A 13411-nucleotide genomic window follows, 5' to 3' on the forward strand; every position below is an offset into this window, starting at 1 on the left:
GTGGTGGGGGGTTGTAGGTGGATGCCTTGCGGAGATTTCAATGTACAAAGTGACTAGAGGAATCTTCGGTAGGAATCAGATTCTCGGCCAAATGCCTTTTGGGAGATAATTGTCTGGTAAACTCACGTATATCAATGTAAGTTGTAATTTGTGACGTTTCTTGGCTGGGGATATTTTACACCTTTGTCCAATAAGTGTAATTCCTCCTTGGTAACTTCATTCTTACTCAAATTAATAATGCCCTTGTCTATTAGAGTCTCCTTTTTGTTGTAGTGTGTTGCAGCGTCTGCCCCCTCTCTTTCCCCTGTAGTGTCGCTCCTTTTTCGGACCCTTCCTTCCCCTATAAAACACTGTTGTGTATTAGAGTTGTAATTATACTGCGTCCTCCCTAGGAGTGGAGGGAGGTGCCCTATGGGCTTGATACTGAGGTCTATTAGGTGGGCCTCTCCTGTGATGGTTGGAATAGGATTGTGGTCCCCTTCGTTCATTATTTGGGGAAGGTTGGTATTGGGTGTGAGGAGAATGGTATGATGGGGATCCAGAGTAGGTATTGTCATGGTTTGGTCTAGAACCTTTGTTTTTAGATGTGGAATTTCTATTCTGTGTGGTATTTCTACCTGGATGCCATCTATGGTCTCTAGTCCATTCCCTAGCAGATCCGGAGAGGTAAGTGTGCATGGATGGGGTGTAGGTCAGTCCTTACCCTAGATGAAATCTCTCATACAGACACAATGGGACTCATGGGACTTTATAAAGAGGAACTCCAGAAAAACATATCAATAAAGAGCTTAAAATGTTTTATTCACAATCAGTATATAAATCATAAAACCCTCCCAGCAGGTGTACAAGGCCATGAAATCTCTCACAAAGTGCATCAATGGACAATTCCTGGACAACAATCACCGTGGGACAGAATTCTGAGAGGTTATCTCCTGTCCATTCCTTCTCTGTGAATGGGGCTAAAACACCGATGTCATTAGGAGATTTGCTGAGCCGAGGGAATGTTCTCCATCATTACAGAGCATTTCACACTTCATCCATGTCTTTGGGGGCCTCTGATCTCCTTATGAACTGTTTCTTCCATGATGAAGATCAGCCATGGAGTATATCTGAGGTGTATATCAGGGTGTGCTTCTTCCCCACATGAGAGCTGGGATGTCCAGCAACATTCATCTAGAAGACATTTCCCACACTCAAGGCACTAATACACCTCCAGGGTTGTGTGGGACCCCTGATGTACAGGAAGACAGGACTTCAGTGAGGAACATTTCCCTCAGGACAGGAAAGTGGCTTTTCCCCATGTGAGATCTCTGATGTTTGTAAAGATGGGATTTCTGTGAAAAACATTTCCCACACTCAGGACAGGAATACGGCTTCTCCCCAGTGTGAGATTTCTGATGCGCAGAAAGATTGCACTTCTTTGAAAAACATTTTCCACACTCAGAACAGCAATATGGCTTTTCACCTGTATGCACTCTCTGATGTGTGTAAAGACTGGACTTCTCTGAAAAACATTTCCCACACTGAAGACAGGAATACGGTTTTTCTCCTGTGTGAGATCTCTGATGTCTGACAAGTTTAAATTTTAGTACAAAACATTTCCCACACCAAGGACAGGAATACGGTTTCTCCCCTGTATGAGATCCTTTATGCCTATTAACACTGGACTTATCTGAAAAACATTTCCCACACTCAAGACAGGCATACGGTTTTTGCCCCGTGTGGGATCTCTGATGTCTGACAAGTTCAACTTTTTGTACAAAACATTTCCCACACTCAAAACAGAAACACAGTTTTTCCCCCGTGTGAGATCTTTTATGCCTATTAAGGCTGAATTTAGAATGGAAACATTTTCCACACTCAGTACAGGAGAACCTCTTCTCTGTTGGAAGGCCGGCCTTGTCCCGCACAGTCTGAGGTTCCTCAGGATACAAGGAATCCGATGGTCCATCTACACTGGTTGGTGCCGGATGGACATTGGAGGGAGCCGGGTTTTCTCCTGGTCTATACTGTGTTATGTCCTCATCTTCTACTTTCCAGTCTGGAGACAAAGTGAGACAATCCTCGGAGGTTTTCCTCATCTCCCGGCCATGGACTAAAATACAAAAAGACAAAGAGGATTACTAGACAGGAGCCGATTGGTTCCCCCAAACCAGGACACCGCCCACATCAGGCAGCTTGGTCTCTGAGGAGCTTACAATTCCACCCTCAAGGGAACTAGGAAATGGCTCCTCTGATCTCCTACCAGGTCATTTCTTTATTCATGGACCTTAGTCAGAGAGTGAGGAAACAACCAAGATGAAAACTGGACTGATCCTGAAGACCACCATAATTTACATAGGTAGTCTTGCTGAAAAAAGACAAAAAAGTCCATCCAGTTCAACCATAGAAAAAAAAATTATAATCTTACATCCACAGTTGATCCAGAGGAAGGCAAAAAAAACCCCAGCAAAGCACGATCCAATTTGCTTTTGCTGGGAAAAGATTCCTTCCTGACCCCCCGAGAGGCAATCAGATATTCCCTGGATCAACTTTCCCTATAAATGTTATATCCAGTTATATTCTGTGTATCCAAGAAAGAATCCAGGACTTTCCTACAGCAACCCCCCCTTATGTATTATACATGGAGATCATATCCCCCTTATGTATTATACATGGAGATCATATCCCCCCTTATGTATTATACATGGAGATCATATCCCCCTTATGTATTATATATGGAGATCATATCCCCCTTATGTATTATACATGGAGATCATATCCCCCCCTTATGTATTATACATGGAGATCATATCCCCCCTTATGTATTATACATGGAGATCATATCCCCCCCCTTATGTATTATACATGGAGATCATATCCCCCTTATGTATTATACATGGAGATCATATCCCCCCTTATGTATTATACATGGAGATCATATCCCCCCCTTATGTATTATACATGGAGATCATATCCCCCCTTATGTATTATACATGGAGATCATATCCCCCTTATGTATTATACATGGAGATCATATCCCCCCTTATGTATTATACATGGAGATCATATCCCCCCCTTATGTATTATACATGGAGATCATATCCCCCCTTATGTATTATACATGGAGATCATATCCCCCCTTATGTATTATACATGGAGATCATATCCCCCTTATGTATTATACATGGAGATCATATCCCCCTTATGTATTATACATGGAGATCATATCCCCCCTTATGTATTATACATGGAGATCATATCCCCCCCTTATGTATTATACATGGAGATCATATCCCCCCTTATGTATTATACATGGAGATCATATCCCCCTTATGTATTATACATGGAGATCATATCCCCCCTTATGTATTATACATGGAGATCATATCCCCCCTTATGTATTATACATGGAGATCATATCCCCCCCCTTATGTATTATACATGGAGATCATATCCCCCCTGTTGTGGACCTTTTGAATTATATCTCAAAAATATGACTTTATCAAGACATAATATTATATGACAAACAGCTCAGTATAGCCGGATGCTAAGAGTTAATTTTGTCTTGGTTGAACCATCAAGGATTCTAGTTAAGAAATGGAGAAGGGGGGAAGTGAGTCTTTTCCAAGACAATAAGACTGTTTGGACTGTCAACAAGGACTATTTGTATATTGAGGTTGAGAAGAATGCAGATACAGAAAGTCAAACAAATAGCCAGATAGGACTTCGACTTTCAAACATTTTAACAATAATGAGACGGGAACTCAACTGGTTGAAAGCTTAACCAAAACGTGCAGAGTGTGATGAACCAACAGACCTCTGAAATATACTATTGTTCACCAAGGGTGAAAGCATTAACAGTTGTTTACCATGAGTCCAACACAAGGGCCAGGCAAACAGAAAGTTTTTTTTTCTACACAGAGAAAATGTTGATTCTAAAACAAAGAGGTGAAATTCAGGACATTTAAGTCTAAAAGTTGACTGTATATAAAGTCTAAAAGTTGACTGTATATAATTACAAAGATATATTACAAAAACATATTATAAATGAGATGTTATGGATTTTACACACCACTAAATATTCAGAAATGGGAACTATATATCACTAACTTGAGTATTGAGATGATGGGAAGTAAGATGTATTATAAACTAGCATTAGTTACATGTCTTATCAGGAAACAAACAGGATGGTATTTCAAGAAGGAATAACTGAATATACACCTATATTCCATGGTCCCTATTTAGAATATCATAGGTATGATCACTTATATCTGGAAAAAGACGTATATTTGATTCCTGAAATTACCTTAAGATTCCACCCGAGGTATGAGTCATCTCAAATACTCAAATTGTTCTATGATACATGACCGCCACCTGGCGGGCAGGTGAGAAATAGCTTATGTACACACATTTCTCAACTAGCCAATCAGGAAGCCTGGTGGGAAGGTATCTTAGAACAATGGATTAGTGGATATAAAAGCCTTTGTACCTTTAACAGAAAGGGGACCTCATCAAGAAAAAGCTCAAGAAGAGACCTCATCAAAAGAAGACCCTGACATCTGAAGAAGATCTCTGCTGAATAACTACTCTTCCATCCTTTCAAACCTCCTAAAACTTTAACTAAATTTCTAAACCTCTAACCTTATAACTTCCTACATTCTCCCTTACTGAATATCTATCACTTGCCCTATAATATCAGTCTAAAGGCGTTCCATTGCCAGTTAAATCCACGGGAGAGTTGCCTAGTCTGAATTCCGGGTGTGGTGAGATGTTTATTTGATTTTGTATTACCTATTTTCTCCGTTGTGTGGAATCATAGAATTACCTTAGTGTATCACAACAATATTGGGTAGTTAGATATATGTAGAGAGATCCTGTTTTACTGTTAAAAATTGTTTATTGCCATATTATAATTTTTTTCATATTTCATAATTTATTGAATATTAATAACCAGAGTATCATATATCAAGGGCTTGCTTCTTGCAATCCTATGGCCACGGCTTGTGAGAATATAACCTTTGAGATATTCGAAATTATTAATTATTAATAAATTTAATAAATAATCATATCATTTAAAAATTGTGATATTGATGTAATTAGTTAGAAACCTTATTATTGTGTCTTACATTGGTAGGATATATTTTTGATTGTGTGTACCAATATTCATTTATCACCAGTCTTTTGCGTTTTGTGTTAATATATATATAATTTTTGTACATAAATAAATTTTTATATTTATCTATTGCAAGGCAAATTTTGTGTGTATGGTACGAAATCATATTGGCTAAAAGAATTCAAGGTATAATAATAAGTGGTGATCAAATTATCAAGGTGTCCAAATTATTGGTTTACTAAATATTTGCCGCATTTTAACGGCTGGAGGCACTGTAATATTTCATCTAAGGGAAAGGGACACGCCCTTTATAAATAATATATATCCTTACATAAACCAACACAGGATAAATTTGGAGGCACTGCTGAGATCCATAGAAATCGTACCATAACACAAAACGCACTGGTGATTGTATATTTGTACACTTTGTCAAACATATATTTTATATCAAAATGACATCCAGTAATCACGGATCCACCTCTTCCAAGCATAACGAGGAAAATATGGCGGCTCAAGGCATTGAGCAGGAAGCTATGAAGCCAGCCCGGAAAGCTGTCGGTGCTTGGCAGAAGTATGTTGAATGTGAAGTAATAGATTATCTCCGCAAGAGATTAGGTCTGGGGGATAGCAATAATGAATTTGTGGATGAAGAGAAACAGCAGGCCATGAGCACCTTTGAGGACCTGTTCAACCAAAAGGGCCAGGTTGTTGGGTTTTTAATAGCATTTGCTGGAGCAGAAAGTGATAGAAGCCGTGACAGACTTCTCCTAGAAGCTTGGCCCATGTTATGGTTCATGACCGCTGGAGCTGCCCAGCGGACCATGACTCTAAGGGAAGAGTTGTCAGAGGCCCGCCTCTTGTTAGAAAGCAAAAATCAGGACATTGAGTCTTTGAAAGGGAAGCTTGGTCATGCCGGTATTCGTTTAGACGAATCCGAGAAATATTATGATAAATTGGTCGGAGACTTTCGAAGTGCTCAGGACCTGTATGAGAGAAACTTTCAGGAATTAAAACAACTTCAAGAGAAGTATCAGGACTTAAAAGATGAGGTGGAGTACTTCAGATCAGAGAGGTTATCTCCTGTCAAAATTAAAGTTCACCCAGGGGATAAGCATGACCAGTCAGAACTTACCTTGATAAAATCTGAGCAGAAAACTCTGGAGGAGCAGATTATAAGGTTGACGGCCCAAATAAATTCTGGGGTCCAAAGACGGACCAACCCAGTCAAGCCAGAGGCTGATGAGCGGAGATACCCGCATCACAGCGAAGTATCTGATAGTGAGTCAGGGTCAGAATATAGGTCACCTCCTAAGCTTTCAAGATACACTCCAGAGCGCTCTGAAGGAAAGTATGAGGTTTCATATAGGCAGGAAGGGAAATCCCAGGGGTCATTCAGGAGATATGACACCCCAAAGGTCATTAAGTTCCTGAAGGACACTGTTCCTATGTTTTCTAAGAAAGGGTCCCTTGAGATCACCGAACACATGAAAACATATGAACAGACGTTAGAGATTCTGGGCATTAGAGATGACCACACCAAAATAGAATTGCTGCCATGGGTGTTTGAAGAGAAATACCGGCAATTCTTTGAGACCTTGAGGGCCTATTCCAATCAGTCCTGGAGAGAGGTTAAACATAAGTGCCACATGGAATTTGGGCCTTATAAAACTGTAACCTCTGCCAAGGCTGCGGCCTACAAATTAAAGTGTGGTCCTCACCAAAGCCCTGCAGAATTTCTGGCTGTCCTCAGAAATGCCTATTTCCTGGCTGAAAAGGATCCCAATCCTAACCAGCCAGAATTCAAGACACTATTCTATGAAGCATTACCTGCTTACATAAAATTGGGACTTGCAAAGGATTACAGAAAAGGATGCTCTCTTGATTGGTTGGTGAGAGAGAGTGACTATTTATTCTCAATCCAACAGTCCAGTGAGGGCGGGATAAAAAGAGAACCTAAAAATAGCCCCAAGATAGTAGCAGCCACTACCGTTTCCCCTCCAAATCCAAATTTGCAGGCAGAGAAGAAATCATATGCGGAAGTAGTCCGTGGGGGTAAAACCAATGGTTCCCCTAGATTTGTACCTCAAACCCAGCAAGTGAAGGAGGTCCATAACTTTGCACCCCAAAACCAGTGGGTGAGAAAGGATAGACAAAAGCCAGGAAACTACGGTAGTGGAAGTGAGAAGAATAAAAAGTATGGTAAGGGTCAGTACAGTGATGAGAATCAAAGGAGTCAATGGTATCCTCAGAGGTTCTATTATCCTCGCCAAAACCAACATGGGAATTTTTATGGGAACCCCAATTTCAACAGGCCCCATAATTACAATAAGAATCCCAATTTTAATAAAAACTCCGACTTCCAAAGATTTCCTCCACGCCAAGAACACCCTCAGGCTCAAAGGGGGGATACAGTACCCCAGGCTCCCTTTAATAACAGGGAGACCCCAAAACCTCAGAGAGAACAATGGCGTCGGGACCAGAGCAGTAGTTCTGACTCTGAGTCTCATTACCAGTCCCGTCCAAAATACAAGCGCAAGTATAGGAAGAGGGAGAATCAACAGAATGACTCCTCTGAGCGTATTGGACAAATAGAGGCACAGGTCAGCAAAATGGCTGAACAAATGGACAGGCTTGTCACTCAATTTCCATCCAATCCTTTTTTAGGAGCAGCTCCTGTGACCAACCAAGGGTCACAGAATTAACAGGCAACCAAGCCTTAAACCAACAGGGGAGGACACTGAGTCAAATGACAGGAGATGTGTGTCCCGTCCCTGACACGCCTACTAATAGAGAATCTAGTTCTCAGGCAAAGGGGGACCATTTGTTGGTTATTAATGATTCTCCTGTTTTTCAGTGTCCATCTATTGCCCCTAATATAGTCGCGGCATCGGAAGTCGTCGGGATTGACAAGCCAGACGGAGCACCAACTTCTAGTTGTGCTTCTGTCTTGAGACAGTCCAAGAATCCCACCAGGGAGGATAAGGGTGATGTGTCCACCACATGCGGTGAGATAAGAGCTAGTCATATGTTATTGAAGGGCCCACAGATCTTCAACCACACTAATTTCATGTGTGAGCTGACTGAATCTGATGGGAGATATTATGCCACAGTACAGGTGCAGGATGCCAGTGATCTTTCGATTGTCGGTTTAATAGACACTGGATCCCAAGCAACCATCATGTCACAGGAACATTTTGATAAAGTGGCGAATGTCATGCCCACCAAGCCGAGACTTAAAAGCTTTGACAGCTCATTGATTGGTGTAGGTGGAGACCCTTTACAAGTCATGCGTACCGCCTGGCTTAAACTGAAACTGGGTAATAAGGAACTGAGACACCCCATCATCATTGCCAGCATCTCCCGGCACCACATGATAATTGGGATGGACTTCCTAAAAAGGCTGAACACAGTAGTTGACTGTGTGAACCAAGTACTGTGGTCACAGGTAAATACCCCGATTAAATATGGGAAACTTAAAACTCCCCATTCCCGACAACACTGCCACCTGGTGGAAGAAAGGCCTGGATCATTAGAAATCCATTTCAGGAACAGCCAACTTCCTGATGTAACGGTTATCAAATCTGATGACCATAACTAGAGATGAGCGAAGAAATGAAAAATTCGATTCGACTGATTCGGCGAATTCGTGGACAATATTCGATTCGAGTCGAATAAATTCGCTGTGAATTTAACTTAAAAAAGGGTGTTTCTAGGCTTCAGAGAGACTTAATATTAGTGCAGAACACTGTACCTTTAATTTAAATGCCCTTGGAGTCTGCTGGGGAAGAGAAATAATACTGTCTGTCAGTATGACATGCAGATGAGTGCCGTCGATCTTAGAATCACTGCACACTTCACTCCTTTGGCCAGTCACGGGGCCAAAACCAGTGTTTGGAGCCACAGTGTGGCGGTGGAGGCAGCAGCAATGGGAGGCCATACAGCAACCTATGACAAAATGGAAACCAGCAGGAGCGTGAGGAGACCTGAAAGTGGCACATGGCAGAGTGGGAGCAATGGGAGGCGGTACAGGGACCCAGGTCACACTGTGGGCCCAGCAGCAGCGTGACCAGGCGGTACGGGGGCCCATGGCCGATATGGGGCTTGGTGGCACCTATGGAAGGCCTGTAATCTGCCAGCGACCTATGACAAAATGGACAACCGCAGGAGTGTGAGGAGATTTCAAAGTGGCACATGGCAGAGTGGAAGCAATGGGAGGCCGTACAGGGACCCAGGTCACACTGTGGGCTCAGCAGCAGCGTGACCAGGAGGTACGGGGGCCCATGGTCGATATGGGGCCTGGCGGCACCTATGGAAGGCCGCTAATCTGCCAGCAACCTATGACAAAATGGACAACCGCAGGAGTGTGAGGAGATTTCAAAGAGGTACATGGCAGAGTGGAAGCAATGGGAGGCCGTACAGGGACCCAGGTCACACTGTGGGACCAGCATCAGCGTGAACAGGCGGTACGGGGGCCCATGGCCGATTTGACCTCATTCATCCCATAGTCCTGCCGACTCACGAATAGCGTGGCCTCCTCAAAGGGCCTGAGCAAGCGCAGGTGTCACACATGAGCTGACAATGGCTGACATCTAAGTTACACAGGGAGTACCTTTATCCGCTTTTAACATCAGGAAATCTGTGATGGCCTTTAGCTGTTCGTAAAGGCGGTCTAACATATGTAGGGTTGAATTACACCTTGTTGCAACGTCACAGCATGAGGAGTCGGTACGGGGGCCCATGGCAGATTACATGTCTGGCAGCAGCAATGGGAGGCCCGTAATCTGCCAGCACCCTATGTCAAAAAATTTAACACACCAGCAGTGTGAAGAGACCTGAAAGTGGCACATGGCAGCAGAGTGTGGCGATGGAGACAGCAGCAATGGGAGGCCGTACAGGGACCCATGAGAGACTCTGGACTTGGCAGCAGCATGAGGAGGCGGTATATAGGGGCCCATGGCAGATTAGGGGCCTGGCAGCAGCTATGTGAGGCCCGTAATCTGCCTGCACCCTATGTCAAAAAATTAAACACACCAGCAGTGTGAAGAGACCTGAAAGTGGCACATGGCAGCAGAGTGTGGCGATGGAGACAGCAGCAATGGGAGGCCGTACAGGGACCCATGAGAGACTCTAGACTTGGCAGCAGCATGAGGAGGCGGTATATAGGGGCCCATGGCAGATTAGGGGCCTGGCAGCAGCTATGTGAGGCCCGTAATCTGCCTGCACCCTATGTCAAAAAATTAAACACACCAGCAGTGTGAAGAGACCTGAAAGTGGCACATGGCAGCAGAGTGTGGCGATGGAGACAGCAGCAATGGGAGGCCGTACAGGGACCCATGAGAGACTCTGGACTTGGCAGCAGCATGAGGAGGCGGTATATAGGGGCCCATGGCAGATTAGGGGCCTGGCAGCAGCTATGTGAGGCCCGTAATCTGCCTGCACCCTATGTCAAAAAATTAAACACACCAGCAGTGTGAAGAGACCTGAAAGTGGCACATGGCAGAGTGTGGCGATGGAGACAGCAGCAATGGGAGGCCGTACAGGGACCCATGACAGACTCTAGACTTGGCAGCAGCATGAGGAGGCGGTATATAGGGGCCCATGGCAGATTAGGGGCCTGGCAGCAGCTATGTGAGGCCCGTAATCTGCCTGCACCCTATGTCAAAAAATTTAACACACCAGCAGTGTGAAGAGACCTGAAAGTGGCACATGGCAGCAGAGTGTGGCGATGGAGACAGCAGCAATGGGAGGCCGTACAGGGACCCATGAGAGACTCTGGACTTGGCAGCAGCATGAGGAGGCGGTATATAGGGGCCCATGGCAGATTAGGGGCCTGGCAGCAGCTATGTGAGGCCCGTAATCTGCCTGCACCCTATGTCAAAAAATTTAACACACCAGCAGTGTGAAGAGACCTGAAAGTGGCACATGGCAGAGTGTGGCGATGGAGACAGCAGCAATGGGAGGCCGTACAGGGACCCATGACAGACTCTAGACTTGGCAGCAGCATGAGGAGGCGGTATATAGGGGCCCATGGCAGATTAGGGGCCTGGCAGCAGCTATGTGAGGCCCGTAATCTGCCTGCACCCTATGTCAAAAAATTTAACACACCAGCAGTGTGAAGAGACCTGAAAGTGGCACATGGCAGCAGAGTGTGGCGATGGAGACAGCAGCAATGGGAGGCCGTACAGGGACCCATGAGAGACTCTGGACTTGGCAGCAGCATGAGGAGGCGGTATATAGGGGCCCATGGCAGATTAGGGGCCTGGCAGCAGCTATGTGAGGCCCGTAATCTGCCTGCACCCTATGTCAAAAAATTTAACACACCAGCAGTGTGAAGAGACCTGAAAGTGGCACATGGCAGCAGAGTGTGGCGATGGAGACAGCAGCAATGGGAGGCCGTACAGGGACCCATGACAGACTCTGGACTTGGCAGCAGCATGAGGAGGCGGTATATAGGGGCCCATGGCAGATTAGGGGCCTGGCAGCAGCTATGTGAGGCCCGTAATCTGCCTGCACCCTATGTCAAAAAATTAAACACACCAGCAGTGTGAAGAGACCTGAAAGTGGCACATGGCAGCAGAGTGTGGCGATGGAGACAGCAGCAATGGGAGGCCGTACAGGGACCCATGAGAGACTCTAGACTTGGCAGCAGCATGAGGAGGCGGTATATAGGGGCCCATGGCAGATTAGGGGCCTGGCAGCAGCTATGTGAGGCCCGTAATCTGCCTGCACCCTATGTCAAAAAATTAAACACACCAGCAGTGTGAAGAGACCTGAAAGTGGCACATGGCAGCAGAGTGTGGCGATGGAGACAGCAGCAATGGGAGGCCGTACAGGGACCCATGAGAGACTCTGGACTTGGCAGCAGCATGAGGAGGCGGTATATAGGGGCCCATGGCAGATTAGGGGCCTGGCAGCAGCTATGTGAGGCCCGTAATCTGCCTGCACCCTATGTCAAAAAATTAAACACACCAGCAGTGTGAAGAGACCTGAAAGTGGCACATGGCAGCAGAGTGTGGCGATGGAGACAGCAGCAATGGGAGGCCGTACAGGGACCCATGAGAGACTCTGGACCTGGCAGCAGCATGAGGAGGCGGTATATAGGGGCCCATGGCAGATTAGGGGCCTGGCAGCAGCTATGTGAGGCCCGTTATCTTGCAGCACCCTATGTCAAAAAATTAAACACACCAGCAGTGTGAAGAGACCTGAAAGTGGCACATGGCAGCAGAGTGTGGCGATGGAGACAGCAGCAATGGGAGGCCGTACAGGGACCCATGAGAGACTCTAGACTTGGCAGCAGCATGAGGAGGCGGTATATAGGGGCCCATGGCAGATTAGGGGCCTGGCAGCAGCTATGTGAGGCCCATAATCTGCCTGCACCCTATGTCAAAAAATTAAACACACCAGCAGTGTGAAGAGACCTGAAAGTGGCACATGGCAGCAGAGTGTGGCGATGGAGACAGCAGCAATGGGAGGCCGTACAGGGACCCATGAGAGACTCTAGACTTGGCAGCAGCATGAGGAGGCGGTATATAGGGGCCCATGGCAGATTAGGGGCCTGGCAGCAGCTATGTGAGGCCCGTAATCTGCCTGCACCCTATGTCAAAAAATTTAACACACCAGCAGTGTGAAGAGACCTGAAAGTGGCACATGGCAGCAGAGTGTGGCGATGGAGACAGCAGCAATGGGAGGCCGTACAGGGACCCATGAGAGACTCTAGACTTGGCAGCAGCATGAGGAGGCGGTTTATAGGGGCCCATGGCAGATTAGGGGCCTGGCAGCAGCTATGTGAGGCCCGTAATCTGCCTGCACCCTATGTCAAAAAATTTAACACACCAGCAGTGTGAAGAGACCTGAAAGTGGCACATGGCAGCAGAGTGTGGCGATGGAGACAGCAGCAATGGGAGGCCGTACAGGGACCCATGAGAGACTCTGGACTTGGCAGCAGCATGAGGAGGCGGTATATAGGGGCCCATGGCAGATTAGGGGCCTGGCAGCAGCTATGTGAGGCCCGTAATCTGCCTGCACCCTATGTCAAAAAATTAAACACACCAGCAGTGTGAAGAGACCTGAAAGTGGCACATGGCAGCAGAGTGTGGCGATGGAGACAGCAGCAATGGGAGGCCGTACAGGGACCCATGAGAGACTCTGGACCTAGCAGCAGCATGAGGAGGCGGTATATAGGGGCCTATGGCAGATTAGGGGCCTGGCAGCAGCTATAGGAGGCCCGTAATCTGCCAGCACCCTATGTCAAAAAATTAAACACACCAGCAGTGTGAGGAGACCTGAAAGTGGCACATGTTTGAGGCATGATTCATG

At 45.9% G+C, this 13411-nt stretch overlaps 1 protein-coding gene across 1 annotated transcript in view; it reads right to left on the reverse strand.

The window, feature by feature from the left end:
- Positions 1 to 738: 738 nt before the first annotated feature.
- LOC149461971 (uncharacterized) overlaps positions 739 to 13411 on the reverse strand; it is a 208482-nt gene continuing 195809 nt past the window's right edge. Inside the window, exons 12-14 of the mRNA XM_089677773.1 lie at positions 2338 to 2350; positions 1241 to 2090; positions 739 to 761 (exon numbers count right to left, since the gene is read on the reverse strand). Coding sequence (XP_089533899.1) covers positions 739 to 761; positions 1241 to 2090; positions 2338 to 2350 — 886 coding nt within the window. The remainder of the gene's footprint in view (positions 762 to 1240; positions 2091 to 2337; positions 2351 to 13411) is intronic.

The sequence above is a fragment of the Staurois parvus genome, unplaced genomic scaffold, assembly GCF_062004578.1.
Source record: "Staurois parvus isolate SC_StPar_1 unplaced genomic scaffold, SC_StPar_1.0 ptg000191l, whole genome shotgun sequence".
Classification (NCBI taxonomy): Eukaryota; Metazoa; Chordata; class Amphibia; order Anura; family Ranidae; genus Staurois; species Staurois parvus.